Source organism: Diaporthe amygdali (assembly GCF_026229845.1).
Source record: "Diaporthe amygdali strain CAA958 chromosome Unknown NODE_9_length_1275696_cov_64_842800, whole genome shotgun sequence".
Lineage (NCBI taxonomy): Eukaryota > Fungi > Ascomycota > Sordariomycetes > Diaporthales > Diaporthaceae > Diaporthe > Diaporthe amygdali.
Genome location: NW_026517029.1, coordinates 112,074 through 139,481, shown reverse-complemented (window position 1 = coordinate 139,481; position 27,408 = coordinate 112,074). Strand labels below are relative to the sequence as shown.

At 50.1% G+C, this 27,408-nt stretch overlaps 7 protein-coding genes across 7 annotated transcripts; 5 read left to right on the top strand and 2 right to left on the bottom strand.

Annotated features, from left to right (window-relative positions):
* Positions 1 to 1,463: 1,463 nt before the first annotated feature.
* Positions 1,464 to 3,999, bottom strand: J7T55_012846 (uncharacterized protein; the record flags this gene model as incomplete). The annotated part of the gene is made up of 5 exons (XM_053141476.1): positions 1,464 to 1,567; positions 1,673 to 1,823; positions 2,143 to 2,727; positions 3,075 to 3,589; positions 3,777 to 3,999. 5 exons carry the CDS (start codon positions 3,997 to 3,999, stop codon positions 1,464 to 1,466), a joined length of 1,578 nt encoding a protein of 525 aa, XP_052995195.1.
* A 1,440-nt stretch (positions 4,000 to 5,439) lies between these two features.
* J7T55_012845 (riboflavin transporter MCH5) lies at positions 5,440 to 7,256 on the top strand (the record flags this gene model as incomplete). Its single annotated transcript, XM_053141475.1, has 5 exons — positions 5,440 to 5,642; positions 5,702 to 5,843; positions 5,919 to 6,234; positions 6,371 to 6,636; positions 6,873 to 7,256. The coding sequence occupies 5 exons, from the start codon at positions 5,440 to 5,442 to the stop codon at positions 7,254 to 7,256; spliced, it is 1,311 nt and encodes a 436-aa protein (XP_052995194.1).
* Positions 7,257 to 11,098: 3,842 nt separating this feature from the next.
* Positions 11,099 to 12,183, top strand: J7T55_012844 (uncharacterized protein; the record flags this gene model as incomplete). The annotated part of the gene is made up of 4 exons (XM_053141474.1): positions 11,099 to 11,294; positions 11,496 to 11,632; positions 11,830 to 11,898; positions 12,109 to 12,183. 4 exons carry the CDS (start codon positions 11,099 to 11,101, stop codon positions 12,181 to 12,183), a joined length of 477 nt encoding a protein of 158 aa, XP_052995193.1.
* A 1,594-nt stretch (positions 12,184 to 13,777) lies between these two features.
* On the top strand, positions 13,778 to 16,802 carry J7T55_012843 (uncharacterized protein; the record flags this gene model as incomplete). The annotated part of the gene is made up of 13 exons (XM_053141473.1): positions 13,778 to 14,060; positions 14,122 to 14,133; positions 14,198 to 14,266; positions 14,327 to 14,370; positions 14,537 to 14,558; positions 14,739 to 14,791; positions 14,996 to 15,068; positions 15,262 to 15,312; positions 15,416 to 15,604; positions 15,662 to 16,194; positions 16,253 to 16,321; positions 16,379 to 16,557; positions 16,619 to 16,802. 13 exons carry the CDS (start codon positions 13,778 to 13,780, stop codon positions 16,800 to 16,802), a joined length of 1,761 nt encoding a protein of 586 aa, XP_052995192.1.
* Positions 16,803 to 17,548: 746 nt separating this feature from the next.
* On the bottom strand, positions 17,549 to 18,703 carry J7T55_012842 (nitrilase; the record flags this gene model as incomplete). The annotated part of the gene is made up of 1 exon (XM_053141472.1): positions 17,549 to 18,703. One exon carries the CDS (start codon positions 18,701 to 18,703, stop codon positions 17,549 to 17,551), a length of 1,155 nt encoding a protein of 384 aa, XP_052995191.1.
* Positions 18,704 to 19,312: 609 nt separating this feature from the next.
* Positions 19,313 to 20,703, top strand: J7T55_012841 (UDP-arabinose 4-epimerase 1; the record flags this gene model as incomplete). Its single annotated transcript, XM_053141471.1, has 2 exons — positions 19,313 to 20,329; positions 20,575 to 20,703. The coding sequence occupies 2 exons, from the start codon at positions 19,313 to 19,315 to the stop codon at positions 20,701 to 20,703; spliced, it is 1,146 nt and encodes a 381-aa protein (XP_052995190.1).
* Positions 20,704 to 22,520: 1,817 nt separating this feature from the next.
* J7T55_012840 (opsin protein) lies at positions 22,521 to 23,696 on the top strand (the record flags this gene model as incomplete). The annotated part of the gene is made up of 3 exons (XM_053141470.1): positions 22,521 to 22,563; positions 22,803 to 23,415; positions 23,483 to 23,696. The coding sequence occupies 3 exons, from the start codon at positions 22,521 to 22,523 to the stop codon at positions 23,694 to 23,696; spliced, it is 870 nt and encodes a 289-aa protein (XP_052995189.1).
* Between the last annotated feature and the right edge of the window lie 3,712 nt (positions 23,697 to 27,408).

Here is a 27,408-nt window from a genome sequence, read left to right as displayed (position 1 = left end):
TGCCCACATCCCTGCCACTTCTGTTTGGCGTCGCGTGCCGACGCGTGTCTTTTTAACTCTGGTTCTCATCTATCTGTCCGTATGTTTGCTTGATCTGCCCACTAAAGCTACCCTTTGTTTCGCTTACCATTTACACAACCCTGCACAAGCTCGGCACGCTCTCCTCTACCAGCACCTCCGCTCCTGTGGTCGCTGGCCGACCTCGAGTTCGAGCCCCGTCGCCAAGATTTGGGGGATCTGAGTTTGAACCGTGCAACCCCGTTACTTTCAATGACAGCAACCGAGGGACTACCGACGCGGCCATCGTGAAGTGCGGCTCAAGTTCCTAGAATCACGTATGGCTAACATCAGCGTTTCTTAGTGGAACGAGCTTCTCGCAAGCCAGATAGAAGACCCCGTATTGTCACCCTGCATGGAGATCCTGCAGGGAAAAGGAAGATATCATTCATTGCAGAGAAATGTTTGCAGAAATGCGAAATGGCTATGGAGCCATCGCGGGAGATTCGAACACACCCGCCACCGGTCAGGCCTCGTCACCAACTTTGAATCACCAAAAATGTCAACTTGCCTAGCAGCAACTCTCAGCGAGTTGCCTGCGGTCGATTCTGGCGTAATGATGCGGTGCTATGGAATGGTGTTTGTCGAAGGCTCCTTTGGAGGTCACAAGCTTTAATTGAGCAGCAATGTTAGGACACGTATCGAAATACACGCAACAACAAGATTTTAGATCTCTGCATTCGAATGTAGGGGCGGAGGAAGTTAAAGTGTCCTGGTCCAGCTAAGCACTGTGGTCGACGGGGAGAATGGCCCTTGAAGCTGCAGCTGCGACACGTTACAGGGCCTGGCCATAGCATGGAAAAGGGGGAGCAGGAGAAACATCGTCAAAAACTTGACCTGGCCCTGCGATATACACATACCTTCAGGCACAGACGACTTCCTCCGCCCAGAACCCCCTTGAGGAATGATGGCTCGGTCAGGCAAGACTTCAGAAACCTCTCATTGGGGTTGATCATAAGGCGTACATGCCAGGATCTTCAGCCCAGGCCTTTCGCCACGCAATCACATTGTCCTCAGATGGGGAACAGCTCCCTGCGCGCTTCCTGAAAGAGACAGTCCACAAATAGTTTGAATGGGAGGCTCGGACCCATCCTCAGATACGCTTTCTTCGTTGCTGTGCACCGGGGCGGCTTCTCAAAGACTTAACAGGAAGGGAAAATTCGTTTCTTATACAAAAAGTGTAGTACCATCACGAGGACCAGACGCTCAACTTCTACCAATGAAGGTACCCAATAACGACCACCTTCTTTATCCCTTCTTGGTACCACAACGCAGAGCCTCAGTCTGGTGCATACTATCCCTCTCACAGAACGAATTAGTACGATGACGCGGAAACCTCTTTTCTTCAAATCCAAGGTGTCATCATGATAAGATTGCAGTGCCAGTCTTCAAAATTTTGGACTGTCTTATCCTTTTCGGTCCATTTCCCGTTTTTGCACGGCTTCGATCGCATCCCCTATCAAGTTCAAAAATCTGTCCTTCTCCATTATGTACCTTGTCATCCACCATACTGCTATGCGTTAGTCACCTGCGACGGAACCCGAAACGATGCACTATGAAAGATTCTAATGAAACACGGATAGGCAACCGTAGCTGGGAACAAGATTATACTCACTATCGGAGGCCTCTTTCTTATTGCAGGTCTGATACCAGTCGTCGCTTGCTGCACGATTCTTGCACATCATATACGACTTCTCCCCACCCGTCACCTTGGGGTCGGAGCAGGCAAATGACCAGTCCTCGGGTTTGTAGTAAAACTCCAGCACCTCGAGGTGTCGTAAGGAAGGAAAGCGGTGCCGTCATCTGGCATCGGCTCCAAATTGCCTCCGGGGCCAGGATAACAATTGCCCAAGATTTTGTTTGCCCCGGCCACGAAATACAGTTGTCTGGTCATCTTGGCCAAGTTACGGAAGCCCTCTACCCTGCGTCAGTTACCTGATCTGGATCCTGGAGTGATGCAATGTGGAACATTCTTATAAAAGACGGATGGGCAACCGTAGCAGGGGAAGGCTTATACATACTGTGGCACAACCTATCCGGTTGGATTTCAACTAGAGCTCCTCGTCCCTCTTCCATGAACATAACATGTGTAAAGCCTGCCCCGTGCATCCCCACCAGAACATCGGTGTCGCGTGCAATTTGGATCTGCTCCTGGAACGGCTTGCCTTCAAAGTCTACAAGACGGATATCAGCCACGTGTGAGAACTTGACCTTGGCCGCCTCAAAAAGGAGCTCATCAATCCCAATCAACTTGCGCGAGTTCTTGCGGACGACAATGCTGACGTTGAGTCTGGGCGGCGATGGCAACAAGAAGAAGCTGGAAGTATGTGGGCTCGGTGTATCCCGGTGTCGTATGCGAGGGATGCCGTAGAAGTCGAAGACCCTCTGGACAAAGACCCGCAAAATCGAATTGTCCCTGCATTCGATAGAGACCCAGTCACTCCAGAGGGGGTTGGCGGCGCCTGCAAGGGGGATGATTATCTTGTCGATGGGGATCATGGCTCCAATGTCTCCATTGTCTCTACTCCTCCTACTTTCAACCCACTCAGTCAGGCGTAAGGGTTTCCTGCCCGAAACCATGCTGAAGAGTTCGAAGTATGGGCCGTCAGGGTATTCATCTAAAATGATTATGTCTGTTCTCGGAAAGTCGTCGGGGCTAAACATAGCTTCCTGCCCAGAAACTCGGTCAGGTGCGGTGCGCAAGACGTCCAAACTGGACAAGATTGCCATGACTTCATTAAGGCAGTGCCTAGTACTATGTTAGTAGATGAACCCTCTAGCGCTCAGAAACAAAAAGGCCACCGATCAGGTCAAAAAATGCCTTCGCTTCCTCTGATCCTCACAGAGTCACCCTCAGAAACAACCAGGAAGGACTAGGTTCTTTTTGGAAATGCTGACCAGAGATTTCCGTCCACCTCCCGTTTCAACAATATTACAGAGCCCTTTCCTTTGCTCTTTGGAGATCCGCCGGAGGTTCCATATAATGGCTTAGGCGACATTCTCAAGTCCAAGTTTACCCATTCGCTCAGAAGGTATTTCGGGCCGGTTAAGTACTGGTACGATTGTAGCTCCTGGAACGAAGCCGCGCCCAATACCTTTTCTTGGTCCGACAGTCCTCGGATCTGGCAGCCGAGTGCGAACTTGTGCCCGTGGATGTCGAAGAAAGTGCCGTCTCGAGCCACGCAGAAAGAGTCTAGTGATCCACTGGCAAAGGAGCCGGAATTGACGGTGTGGAAACATGTGAGGCTCGACGAGCCCTCGGAACAATAGTCTGCTCGGCGGTCTCGGAAGTCTTCGAGGAATTTCGTTCCGAATCTGTCCTTACAAAATTGGGACTGTGTCTCTGATTCTCGTGATGAACTAGTGACATTGTACTCGGGTGGGAGCGGAAGGGCCGCCACGGCGCTCTGGTAGCCATTTCTCTCTGGGTCCTCCTCACCAGGAGATGCTTGCTGTTCCTCTAAGCCCTGCACTGGTGCCTGATTCCTTCCCGGAAGAGAACGCAAGCTGAGGAAGAGTAGCAGCACGAACCCTGAAAAAAAGACCGTTTGTCTTCTTCCAGGTGCAGACAAGGTGCAAGTGGCCATGTTGTCGCCCGCGGGGGTCAAACTTCTAGAGGAGTGCATCCGGTGAGCTCCCAGATTGAAGCTGCATGAGAAGACTACGTTCGGAGAGAAGAGGCTCTGACTCGCCGGCCGGTTTCACACTGTACCTCGTACTGCACGATCCGTTTATTTGGTTCCCTGAGCACTGTGCGTTCTGGATTTCGGAGCTGAACAGCTGAATCAGGTACCATCCAGGGGCCTCACAAGGGGCGGCCATGATCGGCTCGCTGGGCTCGGGGAGCCCGAAAGACGACGGCCCAGGCCATTGTACTCTCGCAACGAAGACGAATATACTCCAGACATTCTTTCGGTCATGGCTTGTAATTCTTTCCGCCATGAAATGTTTGAACAGCACCGCTTAGAAATAGACGACGATGATTAAAATGTTTACTTCGGACAATGAACACGCATTCCAGTCAGAATCGAGACTCACGCAGTGCATCTGACCGGCTATAATCTATTGTTTAGAGGCCTTGGATTGGATCAGAAGTCGCCCTCGTCTCACGTTCGAATAGTCAGCTGGCGTCGTACAACACTGAGCTGTGCTCGCGCTTGCTCATGCTCTTCTCTAAATCAGATGCGGAGCGATGTTCATTCGCGGCGCGAAAGCACTTTACATAATTGATTTTATGTTTGCATGAACGTGAAGGATAGCGCAAAGTGATTCCATACAAGTGCATGGTCAGGTGCTCTCGAGCAATCAAAGTAAGTCGCCTCGTGGACAACACCAAGGCCCCACCCTCCTTCTCTTGAGGAATGCATCGTAGACGGATGACAATGCTACGAAGTCGTATTGAATAGGTCTCCGCCCGTTCCGATGGCATATCCCTCTTTCTAGACATGTTACATGGTCAAGTCACCAATGTCCTCGTTGGCTGTCAGCTGTTGATGGGTAGTGAAGGGATATACAGATGTGCCTTTGTGATCTGTGGACCACACACTAAAGCAGGCTGATCGGCACGGGAGAACGTCGTGTTGGGCTGGCCCACTTGCATATTAGTGTGGGCTGATATTACTTCTATGCTCCTCACTCTATTCTCGGTCCCCAGATCACTTGCCGCAAAGCTTTGCGTGTCAAATGAGACCACTTCATACATCGGTAGTTGTATGAGATCCTGCGCTCTTCGCCGTCTAGCCCTACTTGCCAGCGAGCCGCGGCTAGTCTTTATCAAGCTGTTGACACGAATTACTGACGAGAAGTTCGGAAGTGGTGCTGGATCTTGCCTCGTTGGAGAAAAGATATCACTTGAGTCCACTGGTCACAGTAAGAGGAGCGTGTCAGTAACATTTGATTTGAGATACTGAGCTGCACCATGCTTGTCGACCACTGCTCAATGCTTTCATGTATGTCTGCAAAATGCTAGCTTTCTCTCGTTGCATTTTTTGGCCTCAATAATACGGTGCTGGTTTCTTGAGCTCTGGCTTGAAACATGCATGTGATGCCTGAACTCGGTTCATAACCGGGTGATCTCCCTGGTGGTCGGGGTGCGGAGAGAAAGATTGTTTGGCCAATTGGGTCAATTTTCGCTTGAGTAGGCCTTCAGGCAGGCTCGCCTAAAGACAGCACCTGTGCAATTAATCCACATTGGAAGGCGATGTACTTTTCGGACTTGGGGACACATAGCGAGGTATTTGAGTATGCCGGACTGTCGTATATCTTCGATTTCGAACAGTGCTCTGCCGCCCTCATTTCTCCCCATATTCTCAAAAGTTTCAACAGAGCCCAAACACAATGCGCCAGTCATTGCACAGCCTTTTATATACCACTCCAGCAACGATGAATGAGGAGTGCAGAAACAAGGATGTCAACGGATTTGTTGACCAGGGCGGAAGCAAAACAGACAGTGACAACCATATTCACAGCGAAAGAGCATCCCTTGAAGCTCATCAATTCCCCGAAGGCGGGTTCCGGGCCTGGCTAGTAGTCTCGGGGTCAGCTGCCACCATGTTCTCTACGTTTGGATATCTCACCGGATTCGGGTAAGCGTACAGAAATGACTAGGTGCAAGCTTGACTCGATGTACTGAAAGCAAAGGCAGAATTTACCAGCAGTGGTATGGCGAAAACCAACTCAAATCTTACACCCAGTCAGATATCTCGTGGATTGGGTCGGTCCAAATCTTCCTAACATTCTCAGGAGGCCTGGTAGGAGGGCCAATACTGGACCGCTACGGCAGCGTCGTAAGCTCAAATCAACTATTGCTGAGGAAAGGTTTGTTTGGAAAGACCACATGCTGATACTTGCCCACTCGCCAGGCTTTGCTTCCAGTCTCCATAATCTACGTCGTCTCCCTCGTCTTAACGAGCTTTTGCAAGGAATACTATCAATTCTTCCTAGCCCAAGCTGTGCTAGGGGGCATCTGCCTTGGTTTCCTCTTCAGCAACGCCTTGACAATCATCGGACACTACTTTGATAAACGCTACGGTCTTGCTTCTGGTATTGTTATGGCCGGGGCTGCCCTTGGCGGAGTAGTATTTCCTGTCGCGCTCAACAGGTTGCTCAACGACGTCGGCCTCAGTTTCGGATGGTCCGTTCGAATATGTGCTCTAGTAGTTCTCGTACTTTTGACCTGTACGTATGCCTAAGGCTATACACTGTCCGGAACCCCTTCCGCGTCCCTCAGAAAGAAGCAGAGGAAAGAATTCCTTTTGCGTCTTCTTCTTCTCCTTCCCTCTTTTTCGTGCGCCATGAAGCTAAGGTTCAGCAGACGCAAACCTCACCATGAAGCCGCGCCTTCCTCCCACCAAGCAAAATATGGACCTCTCCTTGATGAAACGGCCGATTTACATCCTCGTTGCTATAGGTGGTTGGTTGTTCAATTGGGGATTGTACATTCCTTTGTTCTATCTGCCTAGCTTTGCGACCACGGCTGGCCTCAGTGCAAAGCTTGCGCCGCACACTGTGGCCATATTCAATGCGGTGTCAATCTTCGGGAGAGTAATCGCGGGAGCACTGGCCGACAGGATGGGCTGTGTAAGTAATACCCGGAAGACTATCTGATCTCTTCTGTCTTCTCCGCCAAGCGCTGCCTTCTTTTCTTTCTTTTTTCTTCTCTCTTGTGCATGTCTGCTATTCTAAAGACGGGGGGGGCCTTCATTTTGGCTTCCATGCTTGGTTCCATGTTTGGTTTCTGAAAAATGGGACTTAACATCCATGTTTTGTGCCTCACTCTTATTTTGAAACAATCAAAGCTAATTGTGATGACGCAGTTCAACGTCGTGGTCATTAATGGACTTCTTTGCGCCATTACCTTGTTCGTCTGGGCTGGCACACAAACAGCCGCTGGCGTTCTTGCGGTGACTGTTTTTGAAGGCCTCTTCATCGGCAGTATTGTGTCCTTGCAGGCGGCTGTCATCACAGTTGTCACCCCTGATCCTAAAAACCTCGGTTCAATGATTGGGTTTACGATGGCTATCTGGGCTTGTGGTGGATTGACTGGGCCTCCAATCGCCGGGGCTATTCTGAGCGGCTTCGATGGCCCTGGAAGCTACAGTGGTCCCGGGTATTTCGGTGGCGCGTCTCTCGTAGCTGGTTCCGCATTTTTCTTCGCTTCCCGTCTAATTACAGAGAAGAGGTTGCTTGCAAAGGTTTGATAAGGTCTACTCACACAAGATTGGAATCATTAGCATCTTCCGGTACAGGTCTTGAATGCCAAAGAAGGAGTTGCCTTGCTGAGGCAGTGATCCATGGATTCGAATTGCATTGCTGAGATGGTCGCGAAGTATCGTTTATTTTGGCAAGAGGTGTAGGTTTAGAGCCAGAATGGGGTCGTGGTCAGGAGTTTCGCGTGCGGATCAGCTGAGGCGGAACAAGAGCGAATGTGAAAGTTGAGGAATGCCTGTGCTGCAGTTGAGTATTCACACAGGCCTCTTGTTCAATGCGTAGAATTCTCGCAGATACAAGCCGGATAGAGACTTCTTAGAAAGTAAATACATTCTGTCATGTAACACGTTCCTTTTCGTCTTTTCCCCCGTGCTTAATAACAGCCCTTTCCGAACCCCCCTTACCAAGCTTTCGTCTGCGCAAGCTCCATACGTACCCTACCGAAAGAGTCAACAAAGACTTTTCGACAGCCCCTGTGACCAAATCTGAGGCCGCTCGGCCCCTCAGACTGGCCAAAATGGAGACTCAAATAAATATATTCTCAAAAAGCCCGTACTGCCGAAGCGCGCACTCTCGTACGCCTTCGCATTGAGGACCTTTGACACCTTTGATGGTCACCATGACCTTGCTCGCAGTCTTTCTGCATACTAGGTCCTGGTAGATAAGCCCTTTCTTGCTTTACATGCTAACGTTCAGATCTTGACGTATCCCTCCTAAAATTGCCGTGGTCACTACGTACAGATTGGGGCTCTACGGCCCTTCACAGGCTCTGGGGAAGAGGGTGGTCACAATATTGTCAGGTAAGACTACTCCAGTACAGTAAACCAGAAATCAGCAAAGCGGAGAACAACGTGAGGAGACTTCCGGTAGCCGGCACTAAGCAAAGTGGTCTTCGATTACTATGATATTCATGAGAAAGGCAGCACTTTTGGCAATAATTACTCGCAAAGAGCAATAACGTGCCAGAATATATCAATTCACCAATCCCCACAGAAAAGTTATACGCAATCTTGTCGTATTAGAGAGTGCTGCGCTCAGAGCGCCCCCTGCAAGCTCGGGACACTCTTCGCTACACTTAAGGAATATGCTGTTGGCTTTCTCAATTGGCAGCAGACTCCTTCGAATTTGGAGGTGTATACTGTGTCGAGTTGAGCCCTTGATCGAAACAAGTTCTTCAGTGAAAAAGCTTGAAAGGGCTTGGTGAGTTGTGTGGATGAAATCATTTCGATTCCCAAGCAACCGAGCAGTGGAAAGTTCAAATCACATTCGAGGCTTGAGGTGGGACATGAGCACACCATTCCCATATGTATTGAGGAGGCAACATCATGCGCACAAGCAGAAGCCACAGCGCTCTCGTGCAGGAAACCTCATGGAAATATTATCGATGAGCTCTTGCTGTTCTTTAACGTGAGTCCCGGACAGGCACTACTCACCGCATTGTATTGTATTGTGACAAGTAAGCCTGAATTATCTGTCTTGTATATCCGATGACGTCGCAAGTGAAGTCCTGAATCTTGTTCAAGGGATTCGAAATATGTCGTGGGATTGGTTGCTTTTCCGCTGACGCGGACATAGGAATTACGGAGTATCACAGTCTAATCGAGCACACGCAACCACAAGCACACATCAAAAGCAGAACTTGTGTGCACAGTCTTCGTTGATTGAAGTTTTCCAAACTGCAGTTGGCTGAGTTGGTCTGGTTGGGGCGTGGAACAGGCCTTCTTAACCCAAGCAACGGTTATACTATCCCCCACCCCCAAACCGTAAATGGACTTGAGATTCTCTTAAGCCTGCCTTTTTGGGCTAGTTTACGTTGTCCTTGAAGTGGCAGTGCGCTTGCAACGAGTATATTACACTCTAGTGCACCCAACAGCCTCCTCACTGTGGCCGTATAAAGTCTAGCGATGTGTGTTGGCTTTAATAAACGGACCCTCAGGGTCGAAGACTGCTGACTTTCCTTATCTTGCAAAAATGGACAGCACGAACCAAGAGGGACCAAAACATCGTTTATTGCTCTCTATTGTCTGTGGCGCTGCGCTGTAATATGCAGTAAGCACTGCATGTAGAACAGGGATCAACGCGCCCCTTGATTCTCAGCTTTCAGCGTTCTTTTAATCGACAATGCAAGTTTTAGGCATCCGGCCCGTGTTCCGTTACGTACCTTGATCAGTTTTAGTTGCTGGACCGACCTACATAGATAGAGTCTCTCCAATCGTTGTTGTTTAGACCCATGCACGAAAACCGTCTGAAATCGGTCAAGGGTGGTGTTTTCGTGCTTGCTTGCCGGTGTGGAATCGCAATTTCGCTGGTGTGGGCCAGCACCGGATTGGGACCGAAACAAGGGAGAGAATGTGTCTGATGTTATCCCTGGGCTTGAAGTTAAGAGAATATCATAGCTAATTTCAGGGTCGTTTCTCCCACACTTTGAAGTCAGATAAGTCATAGCCACACTCTCAACTGTGTTTCGTGCGACATGCTGACCCGGTCTGGTGCCACGTGCAGCTAATCTAGGTGATTTGCATGGAACCTGCATGCGTGAATCAGCAACATGTTCGCATCTGCATGTGACAGTCGATGTGAAAAGATACATGAGAAATGCTACAATGCTGAACTATGATCACGGCAGGGAAGAAAAGGTTCAATTATACTAGTGCCCCAGTTTCTCATGTTTTGTTATCGGAAATGATCGCGCGATTGCAGAAGTTAACTGCCATACGTACCAGTATAGTCTTGAGGAAGACAAAGATTGATACACACCTGGCCCATGTCATTCGAAGTTGTCGCTATGGGTTTGCTGCACGATACATTGTTGCGATAATGCCACAGCGAAATGCGTCCACGGAAAATGAACCGAGTGCCGGACGTCATTGTAGAGCAAACCACTTGGTACTGCTGTGGCATTGGCTTTGTGACTTCAAAGCTCAGAAATTGGACCTCACCTTCTATACCCCTGACCAATGTATGGATGCTTTGATCAGCAGCACAATCCAGGTCTCTAGGTCGTGCTTACGACCAGATGGATCATAGCGGCTAATGCTATGGACACTTTGCAAAATTGTCCTCAGTCTATTAATGGTAACTTATAATCGCGTAGTAAGATGCTGACAACAACCGCGCAGCAACCTAGCCGTGACTGTGATCCAGCAGGGCATCTGAACGGGCAATGGGCGAAGGGAAGGGTAGAAGAACCCGTGACCTGATGCTCGCTTTAAATCGTCGCATTGTTACCAGGACGAAGGATTCATGGGTTTGATGATCCCACATGCCCATCCCCCTTGCACCATATACAGCGCCTCCGACCTAAAGGCAGCCTATCATAATACCTCGAATTTCTCCAGGAGCAGCGCTGACTGTGAAATTGAGCGCGTGGTCTTTTTTCGGGTACCATGAGCCGGCCCTCCTGCCAAGGAATTCAGCCCAAGGCAAATCAAGGTTCAAGCATGCCTGTAATTGTTATCCTCTTGCCAAGTGCAGCACTCAAGGTTTTCTATTTTAAGATGCAGCCGGAGACAAACAAGAAGATAGATGTATATACAGAATTCATCCCTGGATTTCTCTGGAAGTCTTTTGTACAGCAAGGAGGCATCCGCGGGTATGCAATGGTACGGGTGGATCTCCAAAATGGAGACGACGGGATGCGCGGGATGCTACCTCGCTTGTTCATCGGGTCCCATAGAGCACAAGAACAATCCGATCAGCGTCATTTCTCATCTTCCAAATTCGGTCTCAGCGCCAGCGGCCAAGGTATACATCAGCACTCGATTGCATGTCTTTTCCGCACGGGTGATCAGCCAGCCAGTGGAGCTGCCCGGCCGGCGCGCATGTGTACAGTATGCACAAACAGGCATGGATATGCATCCCACCACAGGACCAAGTGTTTTGCGTCTACAATACGATCGATAGTTCCGGCTCCATCAGGCCCGCTATGCAAGGGTGCGGGGTGATGACCAACAGGACGATGACCATCCCGCAGGCTCGAGCCCATTTGCAGCACAACGATGCAGCCATGAGAGAAGTCGAGACTGTGTGTATGTGAAAATGAATGGTGTAAAGTCATGAGACGGCAATGAAGGCTATCCGCAAGAAGGTAAAGTGCGGATCTGGAAGGAACCTAGAGGATGTGTGGCTTGTACTCAGCTGTCAAGTCTACTGTGGCAGGTGTGCTTGCTTACACCGCATTTTTCTTCGATGGATGAGGGATGTTCCGTGGCCTATCAAGTCTTGTGCAGGCCACTGGGGCCTCAGCCTCATCGAGCATATCAACGGGGGATCGCTGCTCAGAAGGGCATCATTCCGGCGAAACACGAGGCCAAGACTCCAATCCCAGTCTTCCAGCCCGGGTGGAAGGGCTCATGCTAAGCCTTATGTAAATGAGCAGCAATATTGTAGACTCACCGACTGCAGTGCGGGATTCAGCGGCTTTGACGACCTGTTGTTCGCCAGCATTTGGATCCCACCTCTTGATTCACTAAAGCTGCAGAGTCATTGGGTTTCACACCATTGCCATCGATAATCCGTGTCTAAAGATCAGTGATTGGCCGACTAAAAGGTCTCCTCATGCAGAGGCCTCAAGCTACGGCCCAACAGAACGTCCTAGCATGTGGGGACGTGACCCTGGGCCTTTGGTCAGATGTACGCGGGCAATCAATCTCATGCACGTGCTGTAAGGTGTGTGATCAAGTTTCTAGATGCGTCGAGACGTGGGCCACATCCAAGGCTAGGAGAGTTCATTGTGTAATTATCTGTCCACAATCTCGCGAGCGCCTCTGCAAGTCGGGTTGTAAGCAGGCTTACAATCTCCCAGTGAGGCACGGACATCAGCTGACTGTACTTGCCAACCAGCTGTTTTCCGATCAGGCCAGGCACCAGTTGAAAAAGCAACACCAGGTGCAGGCGACCTGGCTACGCCAGATTTGACTACGCACATGCAAGCAGTTTGCTGATCGCAGAACTCCACCCAGGACAGCTGGTTCCTAGTTCCAATCTCTTCGATATCGTCTTCTTGGCGTTTATCTACCGTCTCTTCCGGCCAACTAACAAGCTCCCGGCGATGGGATGAAACAGTGACATCGGCTAGACTGTGCATCATAAGTCACTCATGCTTTGCCAGCTTGGGACCGACCGACTGATGGCCAGTCGTGGATATCACGGGCAACACATGCTTGTGTCTCAACCGCTCGTGTGTCGTGAGCCATCGGTTCAAGGATACTTGACAGTCTCATAATGTCCACTGTAAATTGTCTGTGGCTTACAGGCGTCTCTCTATCTCTCATAGGCGTTGTGCGTTAGCTTCTAGTGGTGTGTACGACTGCCAGCGGCTAACCACTGGAAGCAGACCAAACTCTATTTGGCTTAATGTGAGCCTCCATACTTCCCGCCCTCACGCAAGTTTTCCGAGCTGCCCGACAAACGGGACTCACATCAGGTTGGGTCTGTATCAAGCTAGTCAATCACAGTCAGGATGTTTAGGCGTTGCACCTTGGGACTGTCCTACTCGTATTTCATCAATTGCCCCATCAGTGTGAAGAGCGCTTCACTACTTGTTGCCTCTAAAAGCTTGGCAATGAATCCCACGGGAGAAGCTGAACAGACCTAAGATAGTTTGAGGATTGAGGACTCATACCTGCGCCCCGAATCTTATGCTGCCTGAACCCGCTACTACTAAGCTCTATGGAAAATTTATGCGGCCGAATAACACTGAGCTCGCTCCCACATCCTATGAGTCTCGTGTTCGGCAATCGTCGAACAGGGCAGACTTTGAAGACCCGGCGGCCGGTCAAGCGCCTAGACATCTGTTCACAAGGCAAGTATGGGGACCTCTAATGTCACTTTCAGCACAAACGACCTGTACTGGTTAAATCAAGGCTCGAACATAGATGTCTGCTCTTGTCGCTGCTTGTCCTTTCTCATTGCATTCGGAAATTAGTCTTTCGATAATACTCCCACTCTTCGGCATACCTCAGGTGAAGGTGTGGTCTCTATTCGGTCATGGCAACCAGGGGTAGACTTTATAGTCTTCCTTCATGGCGGACTGCAGTAGTCATGCGTTCAGGGATTCACTGTCAACGAAGACTATTGACAGATGTGCCCTTGTTGCAGTCTCGCGTCGTGGTGGAGCTTGCTGACCACGGCGAAGCACAATGTCTCTCATTTCATGAGTTGGCCGCATTTTGAGGACCTTTTTAGTCCATCTAGACCACGAACTGATCACACCCACTTCCTTTCTTGTGATTTTAGCCTCTTGACCATTGAGACCCAATGCAAAAGAGTTTGGATGATTGCTTGGATCATTCGCATCCCCTGCGCGTCCCACTGGTGCGAGGATCCATTTCAGATTGAGGCAATGGCATCGTGAGCTTGGAGTATAAAGATACCTTCGCCTGCTATCTTCACACGCCTGAAAGCTGTTCTAGTCCCTCTACAGTACGGTCCACGCTCTCTTGTATCCCTTCATTCTCACTCATTGAACTGCCTTGGGATCTTTGCTTCATTCATTTCCAACTCGATTGGGATGCATCTTTTCACTTCCTTGTTTTTCACCGGGCTACTGTCCTTGCAGCCAGCCAGGGCAGCCCCTTCCTCACTACTTCAAGCAATTGAAGTCCGTCAGGACGCAAGTTGCAACACCGTGTCAGACCGCGCTTGCTGGACCGATGGCTTCGACATCAATACTGATTTTGAGGCCAAGACACCGCTTACAGGTGTTGTCAGGCCCTACACACTGACTCTAACCGAAGAGACCAATTGGAAAGGGCCAGACGGAGTGACGAAAGATATCGTGATGTTAGTCAATGGTCAGTATTTTCTCTGATAACACTCTACCAGACTGCATAGACTGACTGATATTGGTGATAGGCGACATCATTGGTATGCTCTCAAAAGGCTCTACTCTGAGTTTCTAAGAATACAAGTCCACTAACATGATGGTAAGGCCCAACAATTTATGCCCATTGGGGAGACACCATCTCTGTTAAAGTGATCAACAACTTAGAGAGTAATGGTAAGCACACATGCGCGAGCTCAATGCCATGGAAACGAACTAACACTCATACCTCTCAAGGCACGAGTATCCACTGGCACGGAGTACGACAAGTTGGCAGCAATGTTAGTAACCCGCCCCATAGCCTACATCCTCTAGTACTTGCGAAAAATGAGATACCTCACACACACACACACACAGAGAGAGAGAGAGAGAGAGAGTCCCCCCCCCCCCCAAAAAAAAACAAAATGATTTGCTTTGAGCAGTTTCTGACTTCGACAACAAATGCAGCTCCATGACGGCGTGAATGGCAGTAAGTTGCTTCAGAGTGGCTTTCTTCCTTTTTACTTCTTTCTTTTTCTTCGCCTTAGCCTGGTAATTTATCAGTTGGATTTTGGAAGACTTCATGGATCTTCAAACCTTCTACAATAATTATCAGAACCTCAAGCTCTGTGAGGGAAATTGGAAATGTGCATCGCTAACAGAATCTCAGTCACTGAATGTCCTATCCCACCCAAAGGTGGGGAGCGGGTGTATACCTTCATAGTGAGTAGCATCCGGATACAATCCTAACCCTTCCAAGCAGAAACATCTGTCATACCCCCAGTCTATTTCACCACTTGCGTCAAAGCTTTTGATCAGGCTACAAGCCTGAGACGAGCTAGAAGCATACAGTATCCTGTTGGCCACCTCCTCTCCGTTAAACCTTCTTTCTTGGTACTTTCGTCGCTAATTCTCAATGTCAAATAGGCGCGCCAATATGGGAGCGCATGGTACCACAGCCATTTCAGCGCTCAGTACGGTAACGGAATCATTGGTCCCAGTAAGCAGAACACTTTTAGCCTCTCTAGGGAGACGTCTCCTTCATATCCGTGGCCTGTTTCAATGCTTGCCTTGGAGACTATTGTTAAACTGCAGCTCTGACACAGGCGATGAGTGTATGGTGCTGTACTTCGTCCCATTTTCAGACCAGCCTGCTCACTGGAGACTTTGATCACTAACTCTAAATGCTGCAGTTCAAATTGATGGGCCAGCAAGTCTGCCTTACGATGTTGATCTTGGCCCGAGTCAGTATAACTTATTTCCGCTACCATTGCCTATCCATCCTTGATTACAATCTTACGGGATTTGTCGTTTCGGGCCCTGTAGCAAGTGACTAACGCACGATAGTGCTCTTGACGGATTATTATCATGAATCCGCAGACAATCTTGTTTTATACACGGAAACCAACGGCCCTCCTCCAAGCGACAACGTGCTGTTCAACGGCCATGCAGTAAATCCGTCGACAGGAGATGGGGAGTATGGGAAGCTGACCCTCACTCCCGGCAAGAGACATCGCCTTCGCCTTATCAATACTAGTAAGTCACATCCGCTATTCAGCACACAAGAGCGAAGGAAATTAATTTATACGTTAGGTGTCGACAACCATTTCCAAGTCTCGATTGTCAATCACGATATGACCGTGATTGCTTCCGATTTTGTTCCTGTGAACGCATTTACTACGGACAGTCTCTTTATTGGTGTAGGCCAGAGATACGACGTCACAATCGAAGCAAACCAAGACATTGGAAACTATTGGCTGAATGTGACCTTCGGTGGAGGAAATCTCTGCGGAATGTCAAACAACCCCTACCCAGCCGCAATTCTCCACTATGATGGCGCTCCTGATGGTCTGCCAACCAAGAAGGGCACACGCCCAAGAGATCACAACTGCCTAGACCTGCTCGACCTCACTCCTGTTGTCGAGCGCAAAGTTTCAACCGAATTCACGCCCTCTGCTGACAATACTATGGAGATCCAACTTCCTGCAGGCCCAAAATTTGTATGGAAAATCAACAACAAGTCCATCAGGACAGTTTGGCAGAATCCAGTTGCACAATACGTTGCCGCTAATCGCACGGACTACCCGGAAACAAACAGCATCTGGTCTGTGAATGCTGTAGACCAAGTAAGCTGCCTCTTTTCACATTCTTTCGATGACGAGCTAAGGCTAATGTTTCGATAAGTGGGTCTACTGGCTCATCGAGAATGATCCGGAAGGAGCCTTTAGCCTTCCGCATCCAATCCACCTCCACGTAAGTCAAGTCCAAAATGGTCTTCTGAAATCCCCTTTGCTAAGAGGCGTTCTCTAGGGACACGACTTCCTCGTCGTTGGTCGTTCGCCCGAGGCAGCCCCCGCAACGCAGACCAAGTTCGCGTTTGACGCATCCAGACTGAACGGCAACAACCCTGTTCGACGTGATGTAGCCATGCTTCCAGCAGCAGGCTGGCTGCTCCTTGCTTTCAAGACGGACAACCCTGGTGCATGGTTGTACGTTCCCCCAACAAGCCGTTTGTATCATGAAAAGTTGTAGCTGACCTTTGATTCTTAGGATGCATTGCCATATTGCGTGGCATGTCTCCGGTGGGCTGGGGATGACATTCCTCGAGCGTGTGAGTGACTACCGAGCTGGGCTGAAACAGAGCGATGTCGATGTTCTCAATGAACAATGCAAGGCTTGGAATGATTACTTCCCCCACAACGCTCCATGGCCGCAGGTGGACTCCGGACTTTAACCAAGAAGTCAACAATCGCGCAACTGTAGCGGAGTCAAGCATCCTGTATTCGAACTATTGTTTGTTATTATGCGCTTAATGCTTTCTTCTCATGGAAATGCTGCTATGGGAGCATTCTGTCAAATGCTTTATTCATGTACTACCACTAATACATAATACACGATCTCTTATCAGGACATGTTCAACTCGGCTTGAAGATTCCATGATCAAAGCCAATCCAGTTCGCTCAAGTACAATCGTCGCTGCCCTGGTCCGAACATGACTGCCTTCAATGGAGCCTCTGGGTAGGGCGATGCGAAAACCATGTTGCGATGTCTACAGGGTGCCTCTCGAAATCCTCTGCCCACTGATGTCACCTAGGTAGGCTCTCGACTGCCTGTTGCGTACATTCAAATTCCACACTAGCAAATCTGAAGGGTAATCACATGCCTCCGCCATGAGGCCATAGTGGAGGATTAGTTGCCCCCTAGAAGAGACACCAAGAAGGTGATGTATGTATATGTGTGTGTGTGTGTGTGTGTGTGTCTGTCTGCGGGCTAGGTCACGCTGAAAAAACCGTATACATAGCCTTATAGATTGATATACTGCCGTTGCAAGACCGAAGTGCAGACCAATTAGCCATCTTTATGGAGTTGCCTGCCGCGTTTTTCACCTCGAGGAGTGCCTTGACTGAATCCGATGAGGAGCTCAAGTCCAAATGGTACTGGCTCACCGAAGATGCCATTCATCGCCTTGACCAACCGCTTTTAATCGCCCGCTTCTGTTGTCTGAGCTATAGGCCGAGTGTCTAAAGTCTTCCCATGCACGCTGCTATCCGAGAATACTGCAGGGCTCTTCCGGTGACGGTTCACCCTAAGCTCGAAGACGTCCAGCCTCTGATAACCCCCAGCTACGTCGTGATACTGTTTCCCCTCGATGCATTCCTCCAGGTGGAAGTCCGCATACAAGATTCCTTCTTCCTTTTGTAAGAATTCCCTCGCTTCCATTTCACCGTTGGCGCTATTGACCGTGAACCCTTGAATGGGCGCCCCTGTAGGGTCGAAAAACATGCTGATACCCCTCTGTGAATCCCTCATGATTTGGGAAACTCTATCTGGATCTTCGGCACCTTCGGCGATAATCTTGATGGCTTCATTCTCAAGCACGCCAGCGCACACTATACCGTAGCATTTTGCTTCGAAGCAATGCGCGGCAGCACGTGTTTTGTTAGCGGAAACATTATCGTAGTTTCTTGAGGTCGACGAAGTCCCATTCGAATTCTTGTCATCTTGACTTCCGGGCCCACCTGAAACGCTTGATGGGACTGATTTCAACGGTCTAGTAGGCCATACTGCAGGCCACGTGGAAATATGAATCTGTTCGCCTTGTGCCATCAGGGCATAACGAGCCAGCGAGTTGGTATTTTCGCCGCAGATGAGATTCCCTATCTTCCCGAAGGCTGTCTCCGAAACTCTCAAACCGTGACCGTCACCGTTGCTCCAGGTCAGCTTCTCGAAAAAGGTCGGCACAAGTTTCCGGTGATGGACGAGAATGTCCCCGTTGCTTCCGATGAGCAGGTTAGAATTATACAGCGTAGCGCTGCTCGAGTGGACTCTTTCCGATATTCCCATGCTGACGATGGTTCCAGTCTGCTTTGCAGTAGCCCGGATGGCTTGGACCTCCTCTCCGTCTGCGAGAACGGATTCGAGAGCCATGCGGCGGAATAGGTCGTGATTTTCGGTCGGAGGTCGCAGAGCGCTCCATACGGGGAAGGCAGGTATGTAAGTCTCCGGGAAGACGACAATATTGGCCTTGTTCTTTGCTGCTTGGTGAATCAAAGAGAGTGCTTTGTCTGTTGTTGCTCTTGCAGACAGGAATACGGGTGAGGCGTGGCACGCCGCCGCCCTGACGAGAGATGCCATGATCAGTTCCAATGCTGTTCTGTCAAAGACACAAAATTGTACTAGATCTAGATTTTTGGTGGGCTTGCAATTCAGGTAAGTGCATGTGATGCACCAGGACCGTTTTAACAATTTAGACTTGAGAGTTGCATTAAGTGCAGATGAGGGGGTTCGTGGACAACTGGCAAATCCTGCCCGAGGGGAGGAGATGGAGAATAGCCGCGGCCGTCATCTTTTAGACCATTTATCAATGCTGCACGCGAAGAACTTGCTCATTTCCTGTGGTCGGCGTCAGACGACAGAAACTGAATTGGACACCGCAACAGTAAGCCAGCCAAGACTACAAGTGGTCAAAGGGCCCCGAGCGACTTTCTCTAACGAATTCATCACTTATCACATCTGTATGCCCCACGCTTACATTAGGACCGAGCCAAGATCCACGGCGGCGTCCGGTCGGCCGAGTACCTGATTTGTAATGAGATGGCGCAAGGATTTCGATCGGTCCACAACATTCACGGGCGGATCAACTGAGATACAATAAATAGCGCTCGCCATCGCCTAGAGATTCCTGAAAATGTAGTCTCTGACTTTCTATCACCCAGTCGAGCCTGAATCAGCCTTTTGTTAAAAATGAAATCTGAAAATACCAGAGTTAGAACTGCTCTCATTACCGGCGCCAACGGATACGTAGGCAATGCCGTAGCAAGGGCATTTGTTCGCGCCGGATGGATTACTTACGGCCTCGTCAGATCCCCCTCGAGCACTCACTCACTGGCGACTGAGGAAATCCTGCCTGTTGTAGGCAGCATTGGCGATGTTAGCGGGCACGGTAAGATCAAAAGCCAGCTGCCCCCAACCATCGACGTCGTTATCTCCACTACGGAAGACCACAACGATTATGTTCAACACTACACCGACATCGTGAGTCTGTTGCGCACCATTGCAGCAGGCAGCGTGGCCAATGGGGTTCAGCCACTCGTCATTTTTACCTCAGGCTGCAAGGATTATGGGCTGGGTCCTCACTTCGCCAACGATCCCTCCCTCAGCCCTCACACTGAAGCAAGCCCTATCAACCCTCCAGCGTTTGCTGCTCTGCGTGCGGAATACTCGCAAAAGATATTCGAGCACAGCGACCTCTTTTCTCCAGTCTTGGTGAGGCCCACCAACGTCCACGGAAGATCGTCAAGCTTCTACAGTATTTTTTTCCGTGTCGCAAGCCGGGCTGCCGCAGACGATAAGACCCTTGTGGTGCCGACACCGCCAGACAGCATCGTTCATTGTATGCACGTTGACGACTGTGGTGACGCGTATGTGGCTATAGCAGCACACCCACGACAGGAGGAAGTCTCAGGACAGGCTTTCAACATATCTGCGCGGAGGTATGAAACGGTAGATGAGGTAGGCAGGGCGTTGATCGCAGAGTATGGGATCTCGAAGGGGCTTGAATACATTGATAAGAAGGATCTGGAGCCGGAACAGAGTCCATGGCCGCCGGGACTCGTAGATTTCCCACAGTGGACCAGCTCAGAGAAGCTCAGGAGTATTACCGGCTGGGGGGATCATCGTCCTTTATTCTCGGAGGCCGTCCATGTTTATCGGGTGGCGTACGAGGCAGCTCAGTCTGCCGGGCACGAGAATTTACAAAAGGTAGACAAGCTGTTTAAGTCGATCTTGTCACCTAGGGGATGGGATAGGGTTTAAGACATAAGCTAAAGCTAAAGCCAAAGCCAGGCAGGATGTTTGCATTCAGGCTTGCCCTGGGGCTGTTAGTGTTTGTTTGAAGTACGGATGCTGTCCATTGCCAGGTTTCCATTCCCAAAGTATTCAATACAATGCCAGAGATGTCTAAGACACTAGGGCCGGTTTGAGCGAGCACGCCGCCTGCGCAATAGCGACACTTTGGCAACGAGTCGTCCGCCGCACCGCAGGACTTACCTGGTACAATACCACAGACTCCTCTCAAGTCTGCCATACTCTGCTTCCGACTGTTTAGCCAGACATCAGAGAGAGCCAACAAATGAGGACTGTGATTTGCTGCTGTGAGTTGTCCAGAGAGGCATAGTTCAGGTGCGGGGAGGGCTACTACCCTCTTGCTTCCTAGTGTTGGTTGGGGCCCATATGGGTGAGGGCGTCCTGCGACGTCAAAGGTCACAAGGGCTACAAGGGCTACAAGGGTCACAAGAGAAACAGGACGCAAAGCTCCGGGATGGCTGTGAGGTTGCAGGTACTGTACTTAGACAGCAAACGGTGCTTTGCTTGCGGGGTGAAACAGTGAAACACAGACTCGGCCGAGCCAGCTGTTTGCTGGGTTACCGTGGCACCACCGTCTAAAGAATGCAGGTGAAAAAATGCGGGGAAGAGCTACCTAGCGTTCCTAGCTAACGTCCCGGACAGAAACTGCGACGGCGTTGAACGCCAGCAGGCCAGGCCGGGCCACCATCACCGTCCTAATGGGGGCCTTGTTGGTGTGCTGAGGCGGCGAGATTGCTGGACGAATGCAACGTCATCGGCCATCGAGAGTTGCAAATCTGTGACAAGACAGACAGACAGACAACAAGAAGGGGAAAAGATCCAGGCGCTGGTCGATTGAGTTTGCGGAGAGTGCGTCAGGAGACGGGATGTGGAGGTGATGCATTGATCAATCAGGAGCGGCAGTCAGCCCTCGAGATCCCCGGCGCGATGAAGAGGACGACGACGATTCCCTGCCCACTGGAGGATTGGGAGCTCCGATGGACAGGCCATGGTGCTAGGTGGTGGTGCTTTTGCCCTCAGGTTCGCCTCGTTGCTCGTGCTGTTGCTGGCAGCTGCAGGCCGGTGAGCTGGTGCAGAACAGGACAAGACAAGCATCAGGACACTAACTACACAGTAGTACTTAGGCAGTGCCTGTGTACAGTAGTAGTCTACTGCACAGTGCACATTGAATATTGGCGATCGATGTCTAGACACGGCCACGGCCACGGCCACGGCCGCACTCACATGATGTTCGATCGCAGGGTTTGTGGCTGTGCCCAAAAGGGCATGATTGACACGATTGGCACGGTGGGCGCGATTGGGACTGACAGTGGACGTTCGATACTGATGCTGGCTGGTGAGGGGTAAAGTCAAACAGGAATTAGAATTGCCATGCCGCCATGCTCTGCCATGCTCTGCTTTACTCTGCTCTGCTCTGCTGTGCTGTGCTGTGCTGTGCTCTGCGTTGTTGGGATGAGGGGGGCCAGGCGAGGGGCGAGAGGCGAGATGCGACGGCATCACGACATGCAGGGCGACCTTGAAGGTTTCAGGAGCCTCTTGGGGAGCTGGGACGTATGTACTGAACCGTACCGTACCGTACCGTACCGTAAGTGCAGTAGCAGCGACAGTAGTAACAGCAGCCACTACCTGGGTATTTGCCTAGCCAAGGTCCCTACTGCAGGTAGCCTGCCTGCTCCCCTACAGCACCGCAGCGGCACCGCAGTACACCAGAGGCTCTCGCTCCTAGGCCCAAACTGTCATCTCACGATCATCAACGTCATCAATTACGTCGGTCCATCGACATTGGAACGGAACCCTGAGCTGAGCTCTTGCTACTCTGCTGCTTTGCTACCATGATACTTGCTACTAGCTGCTGGTGGCTGGAGCTTGGGGTCCCGCAACGGCCATGCCTGAGACTTGATAACCTCTGCGCCTCGCTGTTTTCTTTTCATTCTTCTTGACGTTTCTCCCTCCCCTCACACCGATTGACATCGTGACCCTCGAGCTACTCGTCTGTGTCTGCCACAATCCAATCTGTCGACCAACACGACCCGGCCTCAACAGTTCCCAGACAGTCCGCCACTGGCGCTTACTTGCAGCAGTCAAGATGCAGAACACTTTTGAGATCGATCCCATTCCCACTGTGAAGCGTACGTGAAGCTCTCAAGCTTTCTGCATCTCTCTCTCTCACACACACCCTTCCACCCTCCTCACCCACCATGCCTCTCGTTTGACACCCCCCCCCCCTTTCTTTCAGGAACAAAAATCAAAAATACACTCATACACTGGACTTCAATACATACGTCGTGCCTTCTTGCCTGCAAACTTGCGTCGGCTGAAACTCGCAACCCAATTCACATTTACTGACATGTCTCCCTCTCCTCTACAGCCGACCCCACTCAATATGAGGTCGCCGGTGACACCGGGTTCAGCACATTATGGGTCGTCTTCGTCGTCATGCTGGTAGCCTCGGGCTTCTTCACCCTGCTGTCCTGGAACATCCCCGTATCCAAGCGTCTCTACCACGTCATCACCACTCTCATCACAATCACCGCTGCCCTCTCTTACTTCAGCATGGCCACTGGGCATGGCGCCAACCTGCACTGTGTCCAGGTGAAGTCTCACCACAACAACAAGCTTCCCGACACCTACCACGACGTCTGCCGCGAGGTCTACTTTGCTCGCTACATCGATTGGGCCATCACCACACCCCTTCTGCTGGCCGATCTCTGCCTGCTGGCTGGCATTGACGGCGCTCACACCATCATGGCCATCGTCGCCGACTTGATTATGATTTTGACCGGCCTCTTTGCTGCCTATGGCAACGAGAAGACTGCCCAGAAGTGGGGCTGGTACGCCATTGCTTGCATTGCTTACATTTTCGTGGTCTGGCACGTTGCCCTGCATGGGACAAACACCGTCAAGACTCGCGGGAACAAGGTCACCAAGTTGTTTGGCTCCTTGGCCCTGTTCACCTTCATTCTGTGGACTGCCTACCCAATGTGAGTACCGTCACTGTCTCGCACTTTCTCGGGGACCACAAGACTTGATCATTGACTTATAAATCAGTGTGTGGGGTTTCGCCGACGGTGCCCGCAAGGCCTCAGTTGATTCTGAGATTCTTGCATACGCCGTGCTCGACGTCCTTGCCAAGCCTATATTCGGTCTTTGGCTGCTCATTAGTCACCGTAGCATTCCCGAGACGAATGTTGAGATCGGTGGATATTGGGCTCACGGCCTCTCTAACGAGGGCCGTATCCGCATCGGCGACGATGAGAATTAGGCCACCTAACTAAGGCCAGATTTTTTTTTTCCGCAGATGTCCACAACTGATGGCCATCTCAGGAAACGACAGAGTAAGGGAGGCGGGGCAGCGAGCGCAAATGGATTGGTTGTGTCGACGTCATGATAAGAATGAGAATAACCAACATGACAGGTGCGGAATGTGATGGAAGGGAAGGGGGTCAAAAAGGAGCATCGACGTACGGAAATTAAATTCGTGAGACAGCATTTGTTGCGGTTTTTCCTTCTCCACTCATCCTTGCACGCCACTCTGAGCGTGGCGCGTTACCAGATGTACGGGCGGCAGACCGTTGAGCAGCGGCATTTGTTTTCGCGGCGCCTTGAACGTGAACATTTCGGTTAGCATTTTTCATCGGCCTGTGAATTTCTTCGTTGACCATTTAATGTATCGTGTACCGCGACCAGAATCACGAACCAAAACACAAGTGAACTCAATCCAAATTGATAATCTAGCATCCACCGATAAGTGTTGCTTGGATTTCTCGGCATGGCATGACTGGGATCTCGAAAATGCCGCTTTGACAGCTTTGGAGTTTTTGTGTATGCATGAGAAATCAAATCGCCGCCAGTGCCCGCGTGATGGATTCATCATTTAGATTGTGGACGTAGAACCCAGCCCTTGGCTTTCCGTACTGGAAGGGTGGGATCATCTTTTACATCTAACCAAGCATCACCCAAACATCAACTATGTTCTCCTCTCCCTCTCAAGATATTAATATTTGAGCCTGGGCACTCAAGACCTTCCCAGCACCTGTTCACCCATAAACCGCTGCCAGCATCACTGGCAGGGCAGCTGTGGGCCCTGAAGCTGTCTGCCTCGAGGCTCGCTTGAAGCCGAACAAAGGCACGGCGGGAGTATAGAATACTACGGCTCGACCCGATGGGCTGGCTACACAGGCATCGTCTAGACACTCACACAGCGACGCCTCTATATGCCAGTTCTCTATAGCTCACGTTGTATGCGGTGCAGTTGATCGATTACGGCGTCGGTGCTGCTCATGTGTGGGCTTGATCACCCGTAGACCTTGAAGCTACTGTCGGACCAAATAATCGCCCTCCGCCCCCTTCCAGTGGCTCGGCTGTCTTGATTGTCCATCATGTCCATTTAAAATGTGTGGACCGGCGCCTTCTGTATGTTGCCCCTCTGCATGCCAACATATGGATGTGGCTTTGCGAGTAGTTAATCTTCTCGGGAAATGGGTTTTCATCTAATCCAGCTACTGTAAGGATGTTTCATTTGCCTAGATCGAATTACAAAGATAGCTCAATTGTGATGCAAGGGGTTCCGTTGTTGGTTCTAGAGAGCATGGTGCGCCTGGAATCAAGAAGTGTGTGGTTGTGTACGGTGCATACGAGTGTGACCTGATGAATTATACTAAATGATCACGTAATCGATTTGAAGAACTACTAAGCTTCTCAGTCTCTTGACTCCATATCAGTGTGTTTCTCACCTATGTAAATCACCTTCACCACGAAGAAAATTCCAGCAGGGTGGATTGTTGCACTGATCAGATACACTGCATAGGCGTAGGCGGCTGTTACAAGTCTGACGTGGTGGTTCTGGTCAAGAAGATCAAAGATACCATTATATTTGGTCATTATGTAGGCCTATCTTATGTGCGTGCACGAAAGTCTTGGCTTTCGACACTCTTCTGTGTACAACGCGACGCTGACTGGACGCTGTCTTGCCGGCAGTCGACATCTAGAAGTGTCCGTACTTGAAGGAGTGGATGTGCCGTGACACTGTGTGGTTCAAGTGATGCAAAATTCAAGAAGGACAGCCAGTTGTGAAGGAAGAGGTTCCGAGTTTGATCTATAAAAGATTCAATCATCTCTACAATTTCCCAAAGCCGCATGATACCTGAATGACAGCTACAAATAGCAGAGGACAATATGTTCCCTTAATGTGTTCTCGCTACGACAAGAGACTAGCGAACACATCCCGGAGGGGTCGTCATTGTTGAGTCTTCTCCCATAGCTCATTCCTGGCATACACAACTCATAGTCTTTCTGCTGGAAAGGTGAGTGGCTCAATAATGGAAAAACATAAGGGGCCTGATTTACCACAAGGTGTGTTGTCACAAAATGTGACATCAATAATTGATTTTTGGAATTTTGAACGTTGCTGGTACTACGAAATTTCCGAGCAATTGGAGAATGTTACTGAAGACTGCTTAGTTTCGATTGCACATCAAACCTGCTAGCACTGAATGATGTTAGTGAATGCCTGCTATAGACTGGTGGAAGTTGGTCAATTCCAACAATCACAGCAGATTAGGCTTACTCTACCGTCTTCCACGACTCTGTTACTTGGTCAAAATGTGTTTAATTATAGAACAGGACCTGCATATGTTGATATGGCTACATCGTGATGAGTTTCCTCCTTGGATTCTAACAAATTGTAAGACAGATGTGTACCGATACCGCCTTCCGCCCTCTGGGTGCATGTATGTAATGTAAAACAACCAAGGTCCTCCAAGTAATGGCAGCACATGAGTGTATATCTAGCACAACAAAGGAGGACTCAATAAACCTAGCTCAGGTAAGCACCATGGACTTATTTTCTGCTCGAATGTATAAACAAAACCGCGCGTTCTAGAATGAGCGGCAACCAATGGCGCCATCACCCTCACGACCAATACACATGTTGCAGAGCTCGGGGAGTAAAACCGTGTGAAGATTGACATTACGGCATCAACAACCTTGGCCTCGGCAGTGAAAGATCCACTCAACCGCTGGCGCATTTATTGCCCGTATTTGCCTGTTAATTGCCTTTAGTCAAGCTCTAACAGTCACAGGGGACGGCGAAACGATCTAGAACCAAATCGAAGTTCAGGACCCTGCCTCCTTAAGAAGCTGACGTCCTCTCAAAGATGCCAGGAACACTCGTAGACAGTAACGAGATCTTGTTGGATAGTAGAAGCAATATTCTGTGTAAAAATGGTACAAAGCACTCGCTTGGAGATCGCCGGAAGCCGTAGCAAGGATCTTGAAGATACCCTGCCGAGGTCAAGGCCACTAATTTCTGGGAGGCGTCTCAGCAGTGAGCAATGGCCGATACTGGTAAGTGAGACCTGGCTCTGGTACAAGATCCACATGTGCTGCTTCAGTTTTTGCTGCCGCTGCCGCTGCCGCTATTGCTGTTATTTATCACGCTAACATGGCTTTTCGACTTCGACAGGGAAAACGCTTTTGTGGGTAACGACTTCTAAGATGAGAATTTATGGGATTTAAACAAAACCGGCCTCAAGCGCGAAAGTCGCCTAGACTTGTCAGAACATCCCTGGGAATGGCCCCCATTAATGGCAACAGTATCCTGAGCCGCAAACAATTAGCCTCATGGATCGGTAGGCTCCATACACCAAGGTCGATTGCCCGTCACTGAACAATCGAAGACTTTCCTAAGAGAAGCATTGCGGATGCACTATGACTTGATTTGTTAGAAGCTTAAACTAGAAACGCAATGCTTTCGGTAGCCGGTCATAGTAGAATACCTAGCGACCAAGCAAAATTTTGAAGGGTGTGCTGAAAAGGGGGTACCATATATGAGCTCGATCGTAACAGGTACATTCCCTTCTGTACATCCTTTCCAACGAAAGCATCAACGACAGGCTATTGCGGTGTGGCAATGCCTGCTAGGTCTCAAGATCACCTGCTCCATGGGTGCCATCCATTAAGAGACTCCTTCCCCT